Source organism: Mus caroli, chromosome 5, assembly GCF_900094665.2.
Source record: "Mus caroli chromosome 5, CAROLI_EIJ_v1.1, whole genome shotgun sequence".
Lineage (NCBI taxonomy): Eukaryota > Metazoa > Chordata > Mammalia > Rodentia > Muridae > Mus > Mus caroli.
Genome location: NC_034574.1, coordinates 79,317,971 through 79,335,496, shown reverse-complemented (window position 1 = coordinate 79,335,496; position 17,526 = coordinate 79,317,971). Strand labels below are relative to the sequence as shown.

Here is a 17,526-nt window from a genome sequence, read left to right as displayed (position 1 = left end):
GGCCATCTGCTGAGGGGCTACTGTTACACTGGCCTTCAGGAGTGGTTGGCATGTTCTGTTAGCACTCTTTTAGATTATAAACCGAAAAACAAGTTTACCTTGATCTTTCACGTTAAGTCCAGAGTATCTTGGGAAAAATAAATTAGGCATAAATGCTAACCTGTGACGTTTCCATCTAAAGGAGGCAGACATCAACAGCGCTTCGCGTTCAGTTATGATAAAACATCAGAAGTAACAGAGACTCCACTCTTGAAGCCTGTCCTTGGAGAAATATGGCTAACAATGCATCTCTTGAGCAGGACCCAAATCACTGCTCGGCCATCAACAACAGCATCCCCCTGATACAGGGCAAGCTCCCGACTCTAACCGTATCTGGAAAGATCCGAGTGACCGTGACTTTCTTCCTTTTCCTACTCTCTACTGCCTTCAATGCTTCCTTCTTGTTGAAGCTGCAGAAGTGGACTCAGAAGAGGAAGAAAGGGAAAAAGCTCTCAAGGATGAAGGTGCTTTTAAAGCATTTGACCTTAGCGAACCTGCTGGAGACTCTGATCGTCATGCCACTGGATGGGATGTGGAATATTACTGTTCAGTGGTATGCTGGGGAGTTCCTTTGCAAAGTTCTCAGCTATCTGAAGCTCTTCTCTATGTATGCCCCAGCTTTCATGATGGTGGTGATTAGCCTGGACCGCTCCCTGGCCATCACTCAGCCCCTTGCTGTACAAAGCAACAGCAAGCTTGAACAATCTATGATCAGCCTGGCCTGGATTCTCAGCATTGTCTTTGCAGGACCACAGGTAAACCATTACTCCTGAATTTGTGTGAACATGGTGACTTCCTATCTAATCTAGAGTCCAGGCAGCACCTACTGTAGGGTCTTTAAGAACTGGGTCTCTGAAAGTCAGGAGTAGCCCTTAACCCTGACTACTTGGTTTTCTTGGGCAAACTTCTTAATGTCTCTGAGTTTCATTTATAAAATGAGGTAAATGTCTACTTAACGTGCTTTCATGTTGATGAGGTGAATCATGTATTAAAGTGTTATCGCTATTAAAGTGTCCCCTAAAATGTCTTCTCACAACCGACTATATCCTCTTCCCCTCCTTCTTTCTCATTCTTCCTCTGAGGAAGACTTGAAAGAGTGTTTTGCTATGTTCCCAACGCTGTTGTCAAACTAAAAGCCTACGGTTTCAGCCTCCCCTAAGAGGGATTACAGGCATGGTCCCTTGGTCCTCCACTTCCTCTGTTTTTCCATTTGCTCTGGTTGAAATGGATTTAGTGGTTAATGGAGAGAAAGCTTAAGAGCTATGAAACTTACACAGATGAGAAATATTTAAACTTTTCCTACTTGAGATTTACCAGGTACCAACAAAGATCTCTGTCACTGCAACCAAGAAAAAATTACCTTGATTACTATGTTTGCTCTTGGCTAATTGCCCTGCAGCATCTGACATTTGAAAAATTAGATCACTGAAGGAAACATGACCATTCTCACAACTAATAAAGAGCCTATCATTGACAGATGGATAAGTTGTCTTTACGCTTCATAATGCTCTGTGCGGCAAAACCAGGGTATAAGATGTCAGAACAAGTAAGGGTTCTCTGAAATCCAGCCTGAAAAAAAATAGAAATCTGTCTAAACATTCTAAATTGTCCACATGTCTAACAAGCAAAATTACTATGCAGAACTCACTAAGTATTGTAAGGAGCCAAGTCAATGTTTCCTCACTGAGTTGAGAGAATGGGTATCTAATGAATATGTGTCAAATGGCAGACACAGTGGGGACAACTGAAATGCTTTTATTTCCCTGGTGACAAACAGAATGACTCCCAATGGACAACACATACTAAGAGTGAGTTTCACAGACATGTCCCTTGAAATGAGGTTATTTAGCTAAGGTTTGTATTCCTGTATTTTCTGTCTGTTTTTGTTTTTTTTTTCTTAAAGTATGAGCAATACTTATTAGTTGGTTAGTTTTCTCAAAGAAATTAAAATACAAACTGGGGTGTGCCATAAAACAGTGATTGTGTTTGTCATGTAGAAGTGTATATGCTTGTACTAAATTAAGTAAATATTTATAGTATCTAGTAATATACCAAGTAAATGCAAATTAAAAATTATTAGTGTGTACAATTTTTATTATCTTACGCTATTGATGCAAAAATAATGCTAGGTGTGGGGTGGGGATACATACTTCTTACCCGACCCTTGGAAGACAGAGACAGGACAATCAAAATTCTAAGGCCAGCCTAGGTTATATGGAAACAATTATTCACATCCAAGTATAGCTCCATGGCATAACTAAATAAATATAGATAAATCCAATCCTCTGTGCTGGTGAATAAATGTAATTAATTAATTTTAAAGATATAACACTAAAATATTTGGGTTTATAAATGAATGAAAAAAAATAACTTTAATCTAGAAGGCAGATAGGTGGTTAGCTTTCATGGGTTCAGTATAATGAATAAACGTAACATTTAAAGTTTGTTTTAACTGTCAAATAATAATTGTGCATATCCATATGACACAATGTAATAATTTAATATTTGATGCATCATATTTATAAAAATTAGATGGGGGAATTAGAACAGTTATAACTTCAATCTAAAGTGAGTTTTTAAAACAAAATATTTTAACAAAATATATGTAGGTTCTGAGTTGAAAGAGACAAAAAAATAACATTGAGTCATCTAGTAATGACAGGGTTAAATGAGCGTAGGATGATATCAGAGGAATCAAACACTCTGCTAACAGGACCTGAAACCCCTCACCTGTTGTCTTGCATAGTCCAGGATGGCCTCAGATTAGCTAGGTAGCAGAAGATGAACTTGAACTTGTGATTCCCCCTGCCTCTGTTTCCTGTGTGTAACACCGAATCTGGTTTTTGTCATGATGGGGATCAGACTCAGAGCTGTGTACCTGCTAGCCATACTCTTTCGGTGTGCAACTTTGAAAACGTTACTTAAGCCTGGTGTGGTAATATGTCCTTTTAATACCAGCATCTCGGAGGCTGAGGCAACAGGAGAGAAAACACAAGGTTACCATGGCTAGATGGCTCCAAACAGACAAATATGTAAATGCATAAGCCATGTTAAGAATGTTATAGTTTATGCAAAACAACGCACTATAACTCTTTAATTTTAATGATTAAGTTAGTATTCATTTCTGTCTCTTATTTTTTCTTCATAACAAGGTTTTTAAAGCTAGCAAGGAAAAAAACTGGAAAATGAAGATTTTTTTTCCTTTAGAAAAGAGTTAAAGACAATGATTACATAGAAAAACTATTTGCATTTTTCAAAAATTTAGCTTGCACTCATACTTAGTCAACTTTCTCAAGGTGACCCCGATCAAAAAGCTACACTACATACTGAAATCTCTTTGTGCCAGAATATGATAACTCAAGTCTTAAACTTATCATTTCTGGAAGTAAGTTAGAAGGGGAAGAAAGGAGGAAAAGGAGAAGAGGGAGACAGGGGATGAGATACTTCAGCAGACAAGCATCGGGAAGAGCTCTTATGACCATACATTTCCTAATTTAGGTGCGGCTGCACATCATTAAAAGTCACATTCCTTAATGAGAGTCATCTAAGACCACAGAGTGCAGAGTCACAAAGAATTTACAGGAAGAGTTCATGCTCCTGGCTTACCTTGTTCATGCGGCGTATTACCAAAACTGTTTTTAAATCCTGTAGTTGACACAAGCCTGTAGGCAGGAAACAGGGGACACTCCTTAGTTTTTTAGAGTAAGGAAGTATGGTTAGATGATATGCAGAGACTTGCCTTGACACATGAGCTAATTTACTAAGTAAAATGCACTTCTAAACTTGACAAGCAGCTTAAATTCAATAAATACTTACCTCCCATGAGCAATAGAGCAAGCATTGTTTAAGGCACAATAGTAGCATGCTAGGCTCAGTAGTTGCAATAATAAGATCATAAATAATAGTTGAGGACAAAATTATGTGAAAAATTATGCTAAATGCCTTTATATGGAATATTTCGTGAATGTTCCCAACAACGATATAAATTATGTATATTGTTCTTAGTTTTCACATGAAGAAATTAAGCCCATGAGTACTAGGTGAGATGCCCAGGGTATTCTGATGAGTAGAAATTTTAATATAATACAGTTAATTCTATAGGCAAGGTATAAATTACACTACTCCATTTGTTCAGATGGCTATTTACCTATCGACATCTAGGAATCCAATTACTATTGGACATAGTTAAGAAATAAGCATAAAAATTATATTCTTTTGGCATGTGCATGGAAATCTTTACCCATATGATATAGAAATAAATATATAAAGAAGACATACATTTATTGCTGTGTGTGTCTGTGTGTGTGAATTTCAGGGATGAGCCTGTACTTGGTACTGGATAAACAGGAGACTCACCCCTTGGAAAGACTAATTCTCCTCCTCTCTGTTGTTAATTGTCTGGAGTTCTTTGTTTAAGAGTGGGAGCTATGAGCTCTCCCCCTTCCAAATTAATGTGTCTATTGACATCATTTTTCAGGCCTTTTTTATGCATCTCTGTCGTTAAGGTATCATGGGTGTAGTGACCCTATCATTTCCAGGAGACAAAATCCCACAACAGAATTCCTGGTCCTTCTTCCCACCCACCACCCACCACCACCCCCACCCCACCCCCGCAGGATAACATCAAAACTTTACTGACCTTTCAAACCACAAATTGCTAATTAAGCGTCAGGATTAAAATAGTCTGTACTCTGGTTAAGATTTAGCACTCAGAACCAGAGATCTAGGGTTTGGCTGTGAAAAACCTCTGCAAGCCTCGACACACGTACACTGTCCTCTTTGTTAGTACTTGCAGTTTGTCCCGGGCACTTTCCTGTATTCTAATTTCTCTGCTTAAAGAAACCCAAACATGACATGATGGCACACCTGTAGTCTCAGCACATGAGAGACGGAAACGTAAGAGGTTAAGGGTCGCCATTGATAATACCTCTATCCAAAGCCAAACCAAAAATAGAATTCCATTTGTAGCTCAGGGCTCTGCACAGGTTATTCCCCCATTAAATGCCCACTCTGTGGACAATAAGCACACAGTGAGGCCTGGCACCAGACTTGATATCCTAAGGGCCAGGGATCTGTCAATGGTGCCCACAGCACTTATAGTCAGAGCATTTAATTACTACACTCCAGCACAGTAGGCAAAATCTAGCCCACAGGAAGGAAAACTTAAAGTAACAAATGTATATAAGGGGAAAAAGTATACAGTTTGTATTTATGGATGTATGACTATGTACTTATGGATACAAAGAAAAGTGTGCCTCAAATGTTCATAATAACTATGATTGGGCTCCAGCTAGTGTTAGCTTCATAAGCACTAGTCCAGGGGCTTTGCAGGAAACAACTCCATTGTCATGACATCGCCACCAGAAAGAGTCTATTATGAATTATACTATATAGCTGAAGAAACTGAAGTTAAAAAAAAAAACTAAAAAAACTAAAAAACTAAACCCACATTTAGGGAAATTTAGGCTGTGAGTTGTAGTTGGTTTGGTAAACTGCGGATAGTAGATCATATTGTAAGAACAAATTCATCTCTTCAATTGCCTCCAAAAACAAGAAACAGAATGTTCTGGATTAAAGCAAAATGAAACAAACACTGATAAGACTGTGAGTCATGGAGAAGGGAGAAAAAAAATAAACAGAAACTGAAGACAGAACCCAAGGACAAAGGAACCACTGAGAGAGAAGTGGATCTCTGTATTAATCACTGGAATGAGCACAGTGCAGGGGTGGAGGGGATCAAACCAAGGCTAAAAGAAGTGAATTTACAGATGATATTTGAATCTCCATATACCTTCCTGAACTTCTAGTGTAAAAATAATTAGTCTATATGTATTATGATTATTACATTAAATCCATGTTATCCACTTAATACATTCCCAGATGTGGACAAAATATCATATTCGAGAAGAAATAAGTATCTTCAGTTGCTTGTGAGGAAGGGAAACCTTGGGTTCTTGATTGTGGTAAAACAGAGACTGACAGAAACAAGAATAAGAGAGAAAAATATATATTGATCTGCTTTAAAACTGCAGCTTAAATAAAGCCAAGGCGAAAAGACCTATGAGCTAACGATCAACTCTGATTATGATGTAGGGATAAGTAAACCTGGATCTTACGATAAAAGTAGCTGGTTTGGGGATGAAGGTATGATCCTTTGCTGCCCTCTAGTGGATTAATTTAAATTTTATTTTCCGCTTGACAAAAGATCTGAAATTGAAATGTCTATGATGTAAGTACAAATATAAGATACAAATTGTTTTTCTATTCCACAAAGCAAAAAGCATATTTTCATAATCTTTTTTGTAAAAAGCACACTCCACTTCTACCCTATAACCTTCCACAGTAAAGAAATCCAGGACGAACTGCTACTAAAACTAAAATATCTTATTCAATGGAAAAATATAGCATATTAGCCATCATTTGATAATATCAAAAGTATTTGTTCAAATTTACTTGCTATAGATTTTTTTTAATGTGTTTCTTCTCTTCTTTGTATCTGCACAATGTTACCAAAGGACGCTTGAAAATGACAAACATTTTTTAAAATGTGCTTTATGGGTCAAAAAAAAAAAAAGAATGCATGTGTACTAGAATTTTGATTTTTGTTTTGTTTTGTTTTTTGGGACTCGGTTTTATTTGTGTGTGGTATACTCATGGAGGCCACAAGAGGGCACTAGATCCCCTGAAGCTACAGTTTAGGCCGATTGTAAGCTGGGAACTTCAGCACTGTTAAGTACCTGACACTCCAACCCTGGAGTTCATTTTTGAATATGACTTACAATGTTTTCATTAATGTATTCAAGCTGTTTTTTTTTTTAGTTTAAAATAAAGACATCATTTTAAAACAGTATTTCACACTCAGAGCAAGGTTGCAAGGACTTGACGATTTCTTGGCTACCTTTAACCTATATGTCACCAGGTATTAACATTTTCTGCGCTATTCTGTCCTACTGCTGTAAAAAGACACTGTGACCAAGGCAACTCTCTAAAAAGGAAGTGCTGAGTTGGGGAAGTACAAGGCCTTCAGTAGGCTTTGGAAACCTCAAAGTCCACCCTCAACAATGCACTTCCTCCAGCAAGACCACATCCCTCAGTCCTTGCAAACAGTCCGACTACCCCGGAGTAGGTTTGCAAATCTAAGCGCCTGTGAGGGACATTCTCATGCAAGCCACCACAGCTGTCTCTGCTCTTCAATGGCTGTGAGTTGTTTAAAAGTTGGGGATATGGTATTTCTTTACCATGTGTTGAAGAGATCCCATGCAGCCCTACAACAGGGGCATTAAAATGAGGAAATTAGCCCCTAGGGGGTACTATCATCTAATCTAGATGCCCAACTCAAATTTCATCTGTTGTCCTCGTTGGTTTTCTGTTCTTTAAAAAAAAAAATTGTACTTAAACAACTTTTAAATATTGTATTTTGATCATGTTTTCCCCTCCCCCAATCCTCCCAGACCTTCCCCAATTTCTGATCTTTTTAACAAAAGAAAACGCAAGGCTAAATGGTGGTTTCTATGCCAGGGAAAGGGAAGTCCCTTTCCCTAGAATTGTTCCTGTCCCCTTCCATGTTTTATAAGAGTGATACTTTTTTTTAATTTTTAATATTTTTTATTACATATTTTCCTCAATTACATTTCCAATGCTATCCCAAAAGTCCCCCATAGCGCCCCCGACTTCCCTACCCACCCATTCCCATTCTTTTGGCCCCGGCATTCCCCTATATTGGGGCATATANAGTTTGCAAGTCCAATGGGCCTCTCTTTCCATTGATGGCCGACTAGGCCATCTTTCGATACATATGCAGCTAGAGACAAGAGCTCCGGGGTTCTGGTTAGTTCATCATGTTGTTCCAACTATAGGGTTGCAGATCCCTTTAGCTCCTTGGGTACTTTCTCTAGCTTCTCCATTGGGAGCCCTGTGATACATCCAATAGCTGACTGTGAGCATCCACTCCTGTGTTTGCTAGGCCCCGGCATAGTCTCACAAGAGACAGCTATATTTGGGTCCTTTCAGCAAAATCTTGCTAGTGTATGCGATGGTGTCAGCGTTTGGAAGCTGATTATGGGATGGATCCCTGGATATGGCAGTCTCTAGATGGTCCATCCTTTCATCACAGCTTGAAGCTTTGTCTCTGTAACTCCTTCCCTGGGTGTTTTGTTCCCAATTCTAAGAAGAGGCATATTGTCCACATTTTGGTCTTCATTCTTCTTGAGTTTCATGCAGTTAGCAAATTGTATCTTATATCTTGGGTATCCTAAGTTTTGGGCTAATATCCACTTATCAGTGAATACATATTGTGTGAGTTCCTTTGTGATTGTGTTACCTCACTCAAGATGATGCCCTCCAGGTCCATCCATTTGGCTAGGAATTTCATAAATTCATTCTTTTTAATAGCTGAGTAGTACTCCATTGTGTAAATGTACCATAATTTCTGTATCCATTCCTCTGTTGAGGGACATCTGGGTTCTTTCCAGCTTCTGGCTATTATAAATAGGGCTGCTATGAACATAGTAGAGCATGTGTCCTTCTTACCGGTTGGGACATCTTCTGGATATATGCCCAGGAGAGGTATTGCTGGATCCTCCGGTAGTACTATGTCCAATTTTCTGAGGAACCGCCAGACTGATTTCCAGAGTGGTTGTACAAGCTTGCAATCCCACCAACAATGGGGGAGTGTTCCTCTTTCTCCACATCCTCGCCAGCATCTGCTGTCATCTGAATTTTTGATCTGGAAGAGTGATACTTTTGAAGACAATGGGCCATTTGCAAATTGCTCCCCACTTTAGGTTTATCTATACTATAGCTTAAGTAAGCACACTGAAGATGTAATGTTGGTTTCATCTCAAGGCATTGTCTAAGGAGACAAATGATGTCAACTTGTCCTCTGATGGTAATTACACGGTTATTTCTCCATTATAAAGTTGTCTTGCTCTTTATGATGAATAAGTGTCTAGGAGGTGATACTTTGATATTTTCTCAATGTCCTATTCTCAAAATTTCACTGATTATTTTTTGCCAATTATTGATGATTTTTGCTGAAGCCTGTATTATAGTGATTGGCAAACAACTCCACTGTATTTATTCCCTTTGCTTTATAAACATTCTATATTAAAGAAAAGCTTTTAGTTATGCCCATTTTTGTTCTTGTATAATTTGCATCCATGTGGGTTCATGGATTCTTGCTTTGTTTGATAGTTTATCACTACTTCTTGTGTGTTGGTTTTTAAACAGAGTCTTGCTGTGTAGCTCTGGCTGGCTTGGAACATATGAATCCTGAGGTCTGCTTGCTGGAATTGAAGGACTGTGCCACAAAATCCTATTTTTTAATCATTACTTTTGATTAGTTTCTTTCTTGTTGTTTGATTATTAAACTGTCTCGGATTTCTCCAGCTGGATTTTAGTCTCTCCTTCACACCCGTCTTCTGTAGACAGTTTCGGATGCTTGCAAGGCCAACTGAAGAACATACTGTATTTTGTCTGCCTCAGGCTTTGATCTATCCACTCCAGCGAGCACTAGATTCTTTTGGTAAAAGAAGGAATTTGGAAACCAAGCTTCAACCTGCCCTCTAGGGCAGAACTGAAATAAATGTAAACATATAAATACACAGACAGTCACAAATAGGCTCTTACCTACTCTTACTGCTTTATACCTACTTACTACTGTCTCCCATAATTCACTCAGCCACTGTTCTGTAAAAGGTCATGTCGATCATTCTGACACTTCTTGGTTCCCAATAACGCGCCATCAGCGAAGGATCTCCTGCACAATTCTTTCCATGTGATGGCTTTATGGACGTATGTTTGAAAGTAAATCTCTGGGTATAGGATTGATAATGAATAAATGCTGTCTTAGAATTATCCAGAGGAATAGAATCAATAAAATGTATCTAGAACTCTAAGAGAGGATTCTTAGACCGGATTATGTGGGGCTCTTTTTGACCACCGCAGCAATGATCCACCAGAGACAAGAAAGTAGCTCTCTCTGTTCTGTACAACTCATTAGCTGGTTCAAACTTCAGGAGTCTGACCCCCGACTGGAAAAGTAAAAAATAGAGCAGAACGTGGCGAAAATGTTGCTGGTGATTATTGACTCGATCCCATGTACAGAATGATCCCATCGAAAGTCCTCCGAATGTATATGTGAGCTGTTTCAGAGATGGGTTCTATGGATTGACTTGTGACATCTTCCATAAGGATGCATTCTAATAAATTGGCAAGCTGAGGATAAGGGTCTCAGGGAGGATTTACTGTGGTCCCAACCACACAGAAAGTACAAAGGCGCCAGGCTATTAACCACACCCACTCCCAGCCTTCTAGGTGGAAATAGGCTATCTACGTTTATCCACTTGAACAGACAGCCCCGTGTGTTTAACATTCCTGGCTTCCTTTGGTGCTTATCTGTGGAGCAGAAGGATCTCTGCACCTCCCACTGGCTTACCCGATCAGAGGTTGGACAATCCCACGACCTTGATCTGCAGACAGAAGCCTGGGAAAGCCAGAAACTGCAAGATTCACAGCAACAGAGACCGAGGAAACCGCACCAGTTTGAGGCGGGAGGGCTGGAAACCAGGTGGATAGTTGCTACTGGAGAAGCAAACGCAAAAGCTGAGCAGTCGGGATCCTTCTGTCTGAGACAATAACGACAGCGAGAACATGCGAGCACTCTGGAAATGTGGAGGAACGCAGGCCCAGCATTCCCTCTTCCCACACGCGGCTCTATGAGGGCCTTAAGCCGTAAGGCAGCACTATCCGCATTCAGAGTGGATCTTCCTCCCTTGGTTGGCTGAGCCACCAATCATCTCTTGGATGCGCCTTCACAGACACATACAGAAATGTTTTCCCAGCTTTCTAGGCATTTCCCAATCCAGTCAGGTTGACAACCAAAATTATCCACTGCATTTGTAAGCGTTAGTTACTGTCAAGTGGTTAGTTAATACATTCCATTATGGTGGAACCAATTTACATCCCTGCTAGCCACACATAGAGATGTTGGTTTGCACAGCATCTTGCCAAAAACACCCTGCTGCACGTTTTCATTGTTGCCAGTCTCTTTCGTGAAAATACCATTCTTTTTAATGTAACTAATTGACATGTTACTGTGTGGATAGGGGGAAGGAAGGAGTTTTCTCTCCACTCTTTTCTTCATGGAAGAAAGGATGCAGTCATAAGACTCCGGACAATGTATAAGCAAACATTCATTTGGAAAAGAAAAGCAAGTAAGCACTCCAACGGCTTTTCAGCGAGCTCCTCAAAGGAGTTAGCTGCTCAGTGAGGCCTGTGCGCTGGTCTTTAAAGAAGCTTTTTGAATACGGGGCGGGCGGTGTATTTGTGCGTAAGGTGACTTCTATTCCCTCCCAAGTTATGATGGAACAGATCTCTCTTTGGAGTATCTCTCCCCATGACCCTCTAGAAAATGGCGTAGGGGAGACAAAGTGAAAGGTCGTGGAATTGAGCAGAGGTCTTTCGAGGATGAGAGCTGTTCTTTAGTGGACACGTGTGGGAAACTTCCCACGGGCCTTCGTTTTTTGATACAGTGGCAGAGGCCTATCTGCAGCCTCAAGGATGTTTAAACACAGAGGTGCTTTCTAAGCCCAGGAGATACCGCTACCAAGAAACAACTTTAGTTCTCTGGGTTCCCTCAGAGCTAATTCCTTTCTGAGACTGTCTAAGGCGATGTTCATGACTGATCACGTGGCTGTCAACCAGTTAAAACTCTTTGTTTTTGGATTTGAAGCTTTATATTGTAATCTGCTGCCCAGGTTTTATAATAACTTTCCAAGCCATAAAAAAAAAAAAAACAAGAGTGGGGGTCCCTTCCACCAGACCCGTCTCCCAACGCCTCTGCTCACGTCTACCTTCCGATCAATATTATCAGAATAGAAGCCCCAAGAGCATTTCCGTGTTCTGACCATTCTAAAATGTATAACTGTGGACCAGGTGTGGTGACATATGCCTGTGATCCCAGTACTCAGGAGCAGAGGCAGGTGGAGCTCTGTGAGTTTGAGGCCAGCTTGGTCTACAAAGCAAAGCCAGAAGAGCCAGAGCTCTGTTACACTAAGAAACCCTGTCCTGAAAAACAATAAATAAATAAATAAATAAATAAATAAATAAATAAATAAGTATTACTTTACTGAGCCTTTCAATGTCTAAAACAAATGTAATGTGTATATTATGGCTATATTCTAAAAGGCACAGTTTTAAACACTGTGGCTATGAAATGAACAAAAAAATCATTTTCAAAAAGGTTTCTCAGTATAAGCACAGGGGAGTTGAAACCCCAATCGAGGTTTAAGTCCTTGAGTGATCACTGTTCTTCAAGGCTGAAATAATTCCACCAATTACAAAATCCTACGGGGCGGTTCAAACGAAGGCACAGTTCAAGGAAATCTCCCTTACAAATTTCAATACAATGCTCAGAACGCAGTGCCAAGGAATTCAGAAGTTGCTCTAGGTTTGAAAGCCAGAAGAAAGAAGGAAGAAGCAACTTTCAACACTTTCGGGCAAAGGCACATAACTTTGTCTTGTTTGTTCCCGCAGTTATATATCTTCAGGATGATCTACCTAGCAGACGGCTCTGGACCCGCAGTCTTCTCACAATGTGTGACCCACTGCAGCTTTCCACAGTGGTGGCATCAGGCCTTCTACAACTTTTTCACCTTCGGCTGCCTCTTCATCATCCCCCTCCTTATCATGCTAATCTGCAATGCCAAAATCATCTTCGCTCTCACGCGAGTCCTTCATCAAGACCCACGCAGTACGTATTCCTTAGATCTAAGAATCACTGTAGACAAACGGAATTTAAACAGTCACACTTACACAGAGTGGTCGTGCTTTATAGACGATGGCAAACAGCTCACAAAGGTTCGGTCATTTAATAACTCACAATCACCCCCTTGAAATAATATTTTTACTATATACCATAAATGAGATCCTTTACTGACACCTCATGTTCTCATTTTTCACTGTGGAATAAAGGTCACATAAGAGCTCAGAAGTCCCCACACGCGTCCTTGAAGATTTATGCACAGTTATGAGTGGTGGGGGGGGGGGGGCGGGGAGACATTTTCTACAGTGGCATAGCCACTTCATAAGGTGCCACCGCTCCTACAAGCACCTGTACCGACTGGTTTTGTGTCAACTCGACCCAAGCTAGAGTCATCAGAGAGAAAGGAGCCTTGGTGGAGGAAATCCTTCCATGAGATCCAGCTGTAAGACATTTTCTCAACTAGTGATCAATGGGGGAGGGGCCAGCCTATTGTGGGTTGCGCCACCCCTGGGCTGATGGCCCTGGGTTCTATAAGAAAGCAGACTAAACAAACCACAGGAAGCGGGCCAGTAAGCAGCACCGCGCCATGGCCAGAAGCAACAAATTCTGCCTCCAGGTTCCTGTACTACTTGAGTTCCTAACCTGGCTTCCCTTTGGTAAAGAGCGGTGATGTGGAAATATAAGCCGAATAAATCCTTTCTTCTTCAACTTAATTCTTGGTCATGGTATTTCATTGCAGCGATGAAAACCCTTACTACCCTAGCAGCCTTCACGAATTTCATTAGGTTCTTTGGCTCAGCCACATCCCCTAAGTCATGAAACCAGCACAGATGCTCGTCAGAGTTCTAGCAAGGCTGAGTCGAATTCCGAATTCGCTGTCTTTCTATCTCTAACTTTTTGGTCTCGTGGGGACTTTCTGCATTCATTTTAGGTCTTTTCGTGAGGAAATTATGCCTTGAGTATTTTTGAGAAAATCCTAAAATTAACTTTATCTGGCTACTCTTTGGGAGTCTTCCTTATGCCCTGGAGATCATTAAGCACAGATAAGCACATAGCTAGATCATGCCATTACTATGGGAACCTTCTTGAGGTATTTGCTCCTGAGCAAACTCAAAGTGTATAATTGGTGCAGGGTTAACAGAGACAATTGGCAAACTCTGACTGGCCAAGAGAAAAGGTTACAGATTCAAGGCCTTTTTAAAATGATAGGTTTAGAGCACTCTAAAATGTGGTTTAAAGATAGGGGGTCATACAGGGTACACTCCTGGAAAAATAAAACTCAGTAAATAAGATAGATTGACAAGAATAAACTCTTCCTATTTTATAGCATAAATGATGAAACATACAGTTTAAAAAGTTAGGTATTAGTATTTGTTACTCTTAAAAAGACCAGTTGAGATATTTTCTGTTTGTCTGGAGGACTTTAAAACTGCTAATGCGCTAGGCGTGATGGCGCACGCCTTTAATCCCAGCACTCGGGAGGCAGAGGTGGGCGGATTTCTGAGTTGGAGGCCAGCCTGGTCTACAAAGTGAGTTCCAGGACAGCCAGGGCTACACAGAGAAACCTTGTCTCGAAAAAACAAAACAAAACAAAACAAAGAAAACAAAACTGCAAACGTTTCCAGCCTCAAATCAGGCTGTCATATAAGTGTTGGCTTTGGTAGAGACATTCTTTAGATTCTTTACATCAGAGTTATAAAGCTAATAATAAGAATAAAATCTGTTCTATTTGTATTTTCTAATTGTGACTGAACTTGTAACCCAGGACATGTAATGAAAAAACAAACCTATAATCTGTACCACTTGGATAATGATTAGTCTGTCTTTATTCTGTCACAGTCGTGTAAATAAAGAAGCACCTGGTTGCTAGTCAGAACTGCAGGATTCACGTCACCATGGAAACTGGTTCACTCCCATCCCTTGGCTGACTCCTTATCACCTCTGCAGGTCCTTGTCAGCAAGGATCTCCATGAGGTCCCCCAGAAAGACCCAGCCTCACCCCAGTCTCACCCCACACCCACCCCTGGTAATCAGGTAGTCATTCAAAAAGGGCAGGGAGGTAGGAAGGGAAGGCATAAAAGTACAAATGGGACTGATCAGGAGGAAGAGGGAAGAGAGGAAAGGGAGCAAGAGAGCTATGGAGGAGAGGGTGAATATACACACATACACATACACACACATACACACAGACACACATACACACACACAAACACACACACATACACACACACATACACACACACATACACACACACATACACATCACTGTGTTCAACTCACTGTTGTGTACAATTAATATATGCAAATTAAATGGATAATTACTCTATGAAAACTAAGGATAAGTACTGAAGATATACTCCTACTGGACTAATACACTGGACATCTGATGTCTAGAATATAGCAACCAAGTTCATATTTGAATTGTATGAATACCTCTGTTTTTCAAATCTTCTCTGGTTTAATAAAAATTTAAAGACTACTCTACTCTTCATTCTTTCCTAGGGGAGAACGTAGTATGAAAACATAGTTACTTGCTGAGACAGCTTTATTACATAGCCCAGGCTAGCCTCCTGCCTTTGCTTCCTTGGTAGGAGTATTACAGATGAACACTTCCACTCCCGGTTGGGTTAGGGCAGAAATATTTTTAAGCAAATCATCAATATTGGAATCATTTTTCTTATTATCGATGGGTAGAATTAATGAATCTTCCTTTTTTTTTAATCATTTTAGTTTTGTGAGAAAGCTGACTAAACACGTACTCTTTGCCTCTATTTAACAGAACTACAGCTGAATCAGTCCAAGAGTAATATCCCAAGAGCTCGGCTGAGAACTCTAAAGATGACAGTCGCATTCGCCACCTCCTTTGTCGTCTGCTGGACTCCCTACTATGTTCTAGGAATTTGGTACTGGTTTGATCCAGAAATGTTGAACAGGGTGTCAGAGCCAGTGAATCACTTTTTCTTTCTCTTTGCTTTTCTAAACCCGTGCTTCGACCCACTTATATATGGATATTTCTCTTTGTAGTTGGGAGACTACACAAGAACTCAGATAGAAATAAGGTAACTAATTTCACCAGCTGAGAATAAACTCAAAGCTTTCGACACACTTATATGCAAGGCAGGGTTTAAGCTTAGATTATCAACCTTGTTCTTGTACAGAGTTTGTTGTTAGAGCTTCAGAAGACCTTCAAAAAAAAACCTGAAATTTGTCCTTAATCATAAGCTTCTAAACTAACCTCAGCCTTGTCGGATATTTTATTGCATATGATTTAGGATTCTTTACTTCCTCCTTAGATCATAATATATGACTACGTTCTAAGGTAAACAGTACCAAAAACAAAGGCTGGGAAAACAGAACATATTCATAACATCAGCACAGTTTGGGGGATTTTTTTTTCTCAAAGGGGGCTCAGCATCAATAACAGTCTGGCTCTATCCCAACACCTACAGGTCATCAGCAAAAACAGATGCTATTCCAAGACCTAAAGCCCAGAGACAGAAGTATCATCAAGCCTCCTCTGCAATGAGTAAAGCACTTAGTTTTCTCTTTTACTTTAAAAGCTTTTTTGATTCTGATTCAGCAACAAATCCCACCAGTCTGGCAAGATTATTTACATGATAATACAAATTAGTCCCATTTACATGCTACAGATTGTGACACATCCCTACATAGTGGAGGAATTTAAAGGGATAGATATTTTTCCCCCATAGACTGTTAGACTATTCCTTAGAATATTTCATACTGTACAGTATATAGGGTTTATGTTAGCTGACAGTCATGAGTAATGTTTTAATATAATTAAGAAAATGCATATAGGAGTTATCTTGTAAGAATAATATACAATCCACTTTAACAACATGGTGGAACTTTGTCTATCACCTTAACCTATGGAATCATTTCCCACAAATAAATAAGGAAAGTTAATAAAAAAAAAAATCAAGCAAATATGCAAACAGAAAGAGGAGGCTTGATTTATTAAGGGAACTCAAGGCAGGAGAGCATACAATTTCCCCTATACAAACCAAATACAACAGCAGAGAATATTAGAGAGGAGCGAAGTAAAACTCTACGTGTAAAAAAAACAACTACCGCTGAAAAAGAATGCAGTCCTGAAAAGTATGTCTGCAGTGTACCACGTGCTTTGTTCAACTCGTGCAAAACGGGAGGAGGTAAAAATAAGATTACAACACCCACTCACTTGGGAAAGTATATGAACTCACATTCAATAATTACTAATAGCCATTGACGTGAGCTACGAAATGCCATACAGAACGTGAAAGTAATTCGTAAATACATCAGGCTATGTATGCGCGACTGTAGAGAGCAAACTGCTCACCAATGGCAAGTCCCTTCTCCCCTTCCCTTTCTTTTTTCTACTTTGGGTTTTGCAGCGTTGTTGGATATTGTTTCTTTCTCTTTTTTTTTTTTCAGATTTCACCTTATTTCCCATTATTCTCTCCTTTTTATCTTCTGTGTTATTCATACTTTCAATTAAACAATCACTGGTAGAGTTCTTGTAGCATTTTCTCTAAGCTCCGCCCCACAGTTACCTGGCAACAGACAGGTATGCCTGACTCACTATAAAAGGGGCTGCTTGTCCCTCCTCTCGCTTGCTCTCTTGCCTTCTTGCTCATGCTCTGTCCTCTTGCCCCTTCCCTCATCTCCTCATTCCTCTCCCCCTTCTCTCCACATGCTCATGGCGCTTCCCCCCACCCCGCATTCCC

General features: G+C 40.1%; 1 protein-coding gene across 2 annotated transcripts; it reads left to right on the top strand.

The window, feature by feature from the left end:
* Positions 1–198: 198 nt before the first annotated feature.
* Gnrhr (gonadotropin releasing hormone receptor) lies at positions 199–15,995 on the top strand. 2 transcript variants are annotated; one of them, XM_021163711.1, is made up of 3 exons: positions 199–794; positions 12,574–12,790; positions 15,582–15,995. In XM_021163711.1, exons 1-3 carry the CDS (start codon positions 273–275, stop codon positions 15,824–15,826), a joined length of 984 nt encoding a protein of 327 aa, XP_021019370.1. In that variant the 5' UTR covers positions 199–272; the 3' UTR covers positions 15,827–15,995. The 2 variants fall into 2 exon arrangements, with proteins under 2 accessions (XP_021019370.1, XP_021019369.1); XM_021163710.1 differs by having other exon boundaries at positions 273–793; positions 12,698–12,790; positions 15,582–15,609.
* Positions 15,996–17,526: the final 1,531 nt, after the last annotated feature.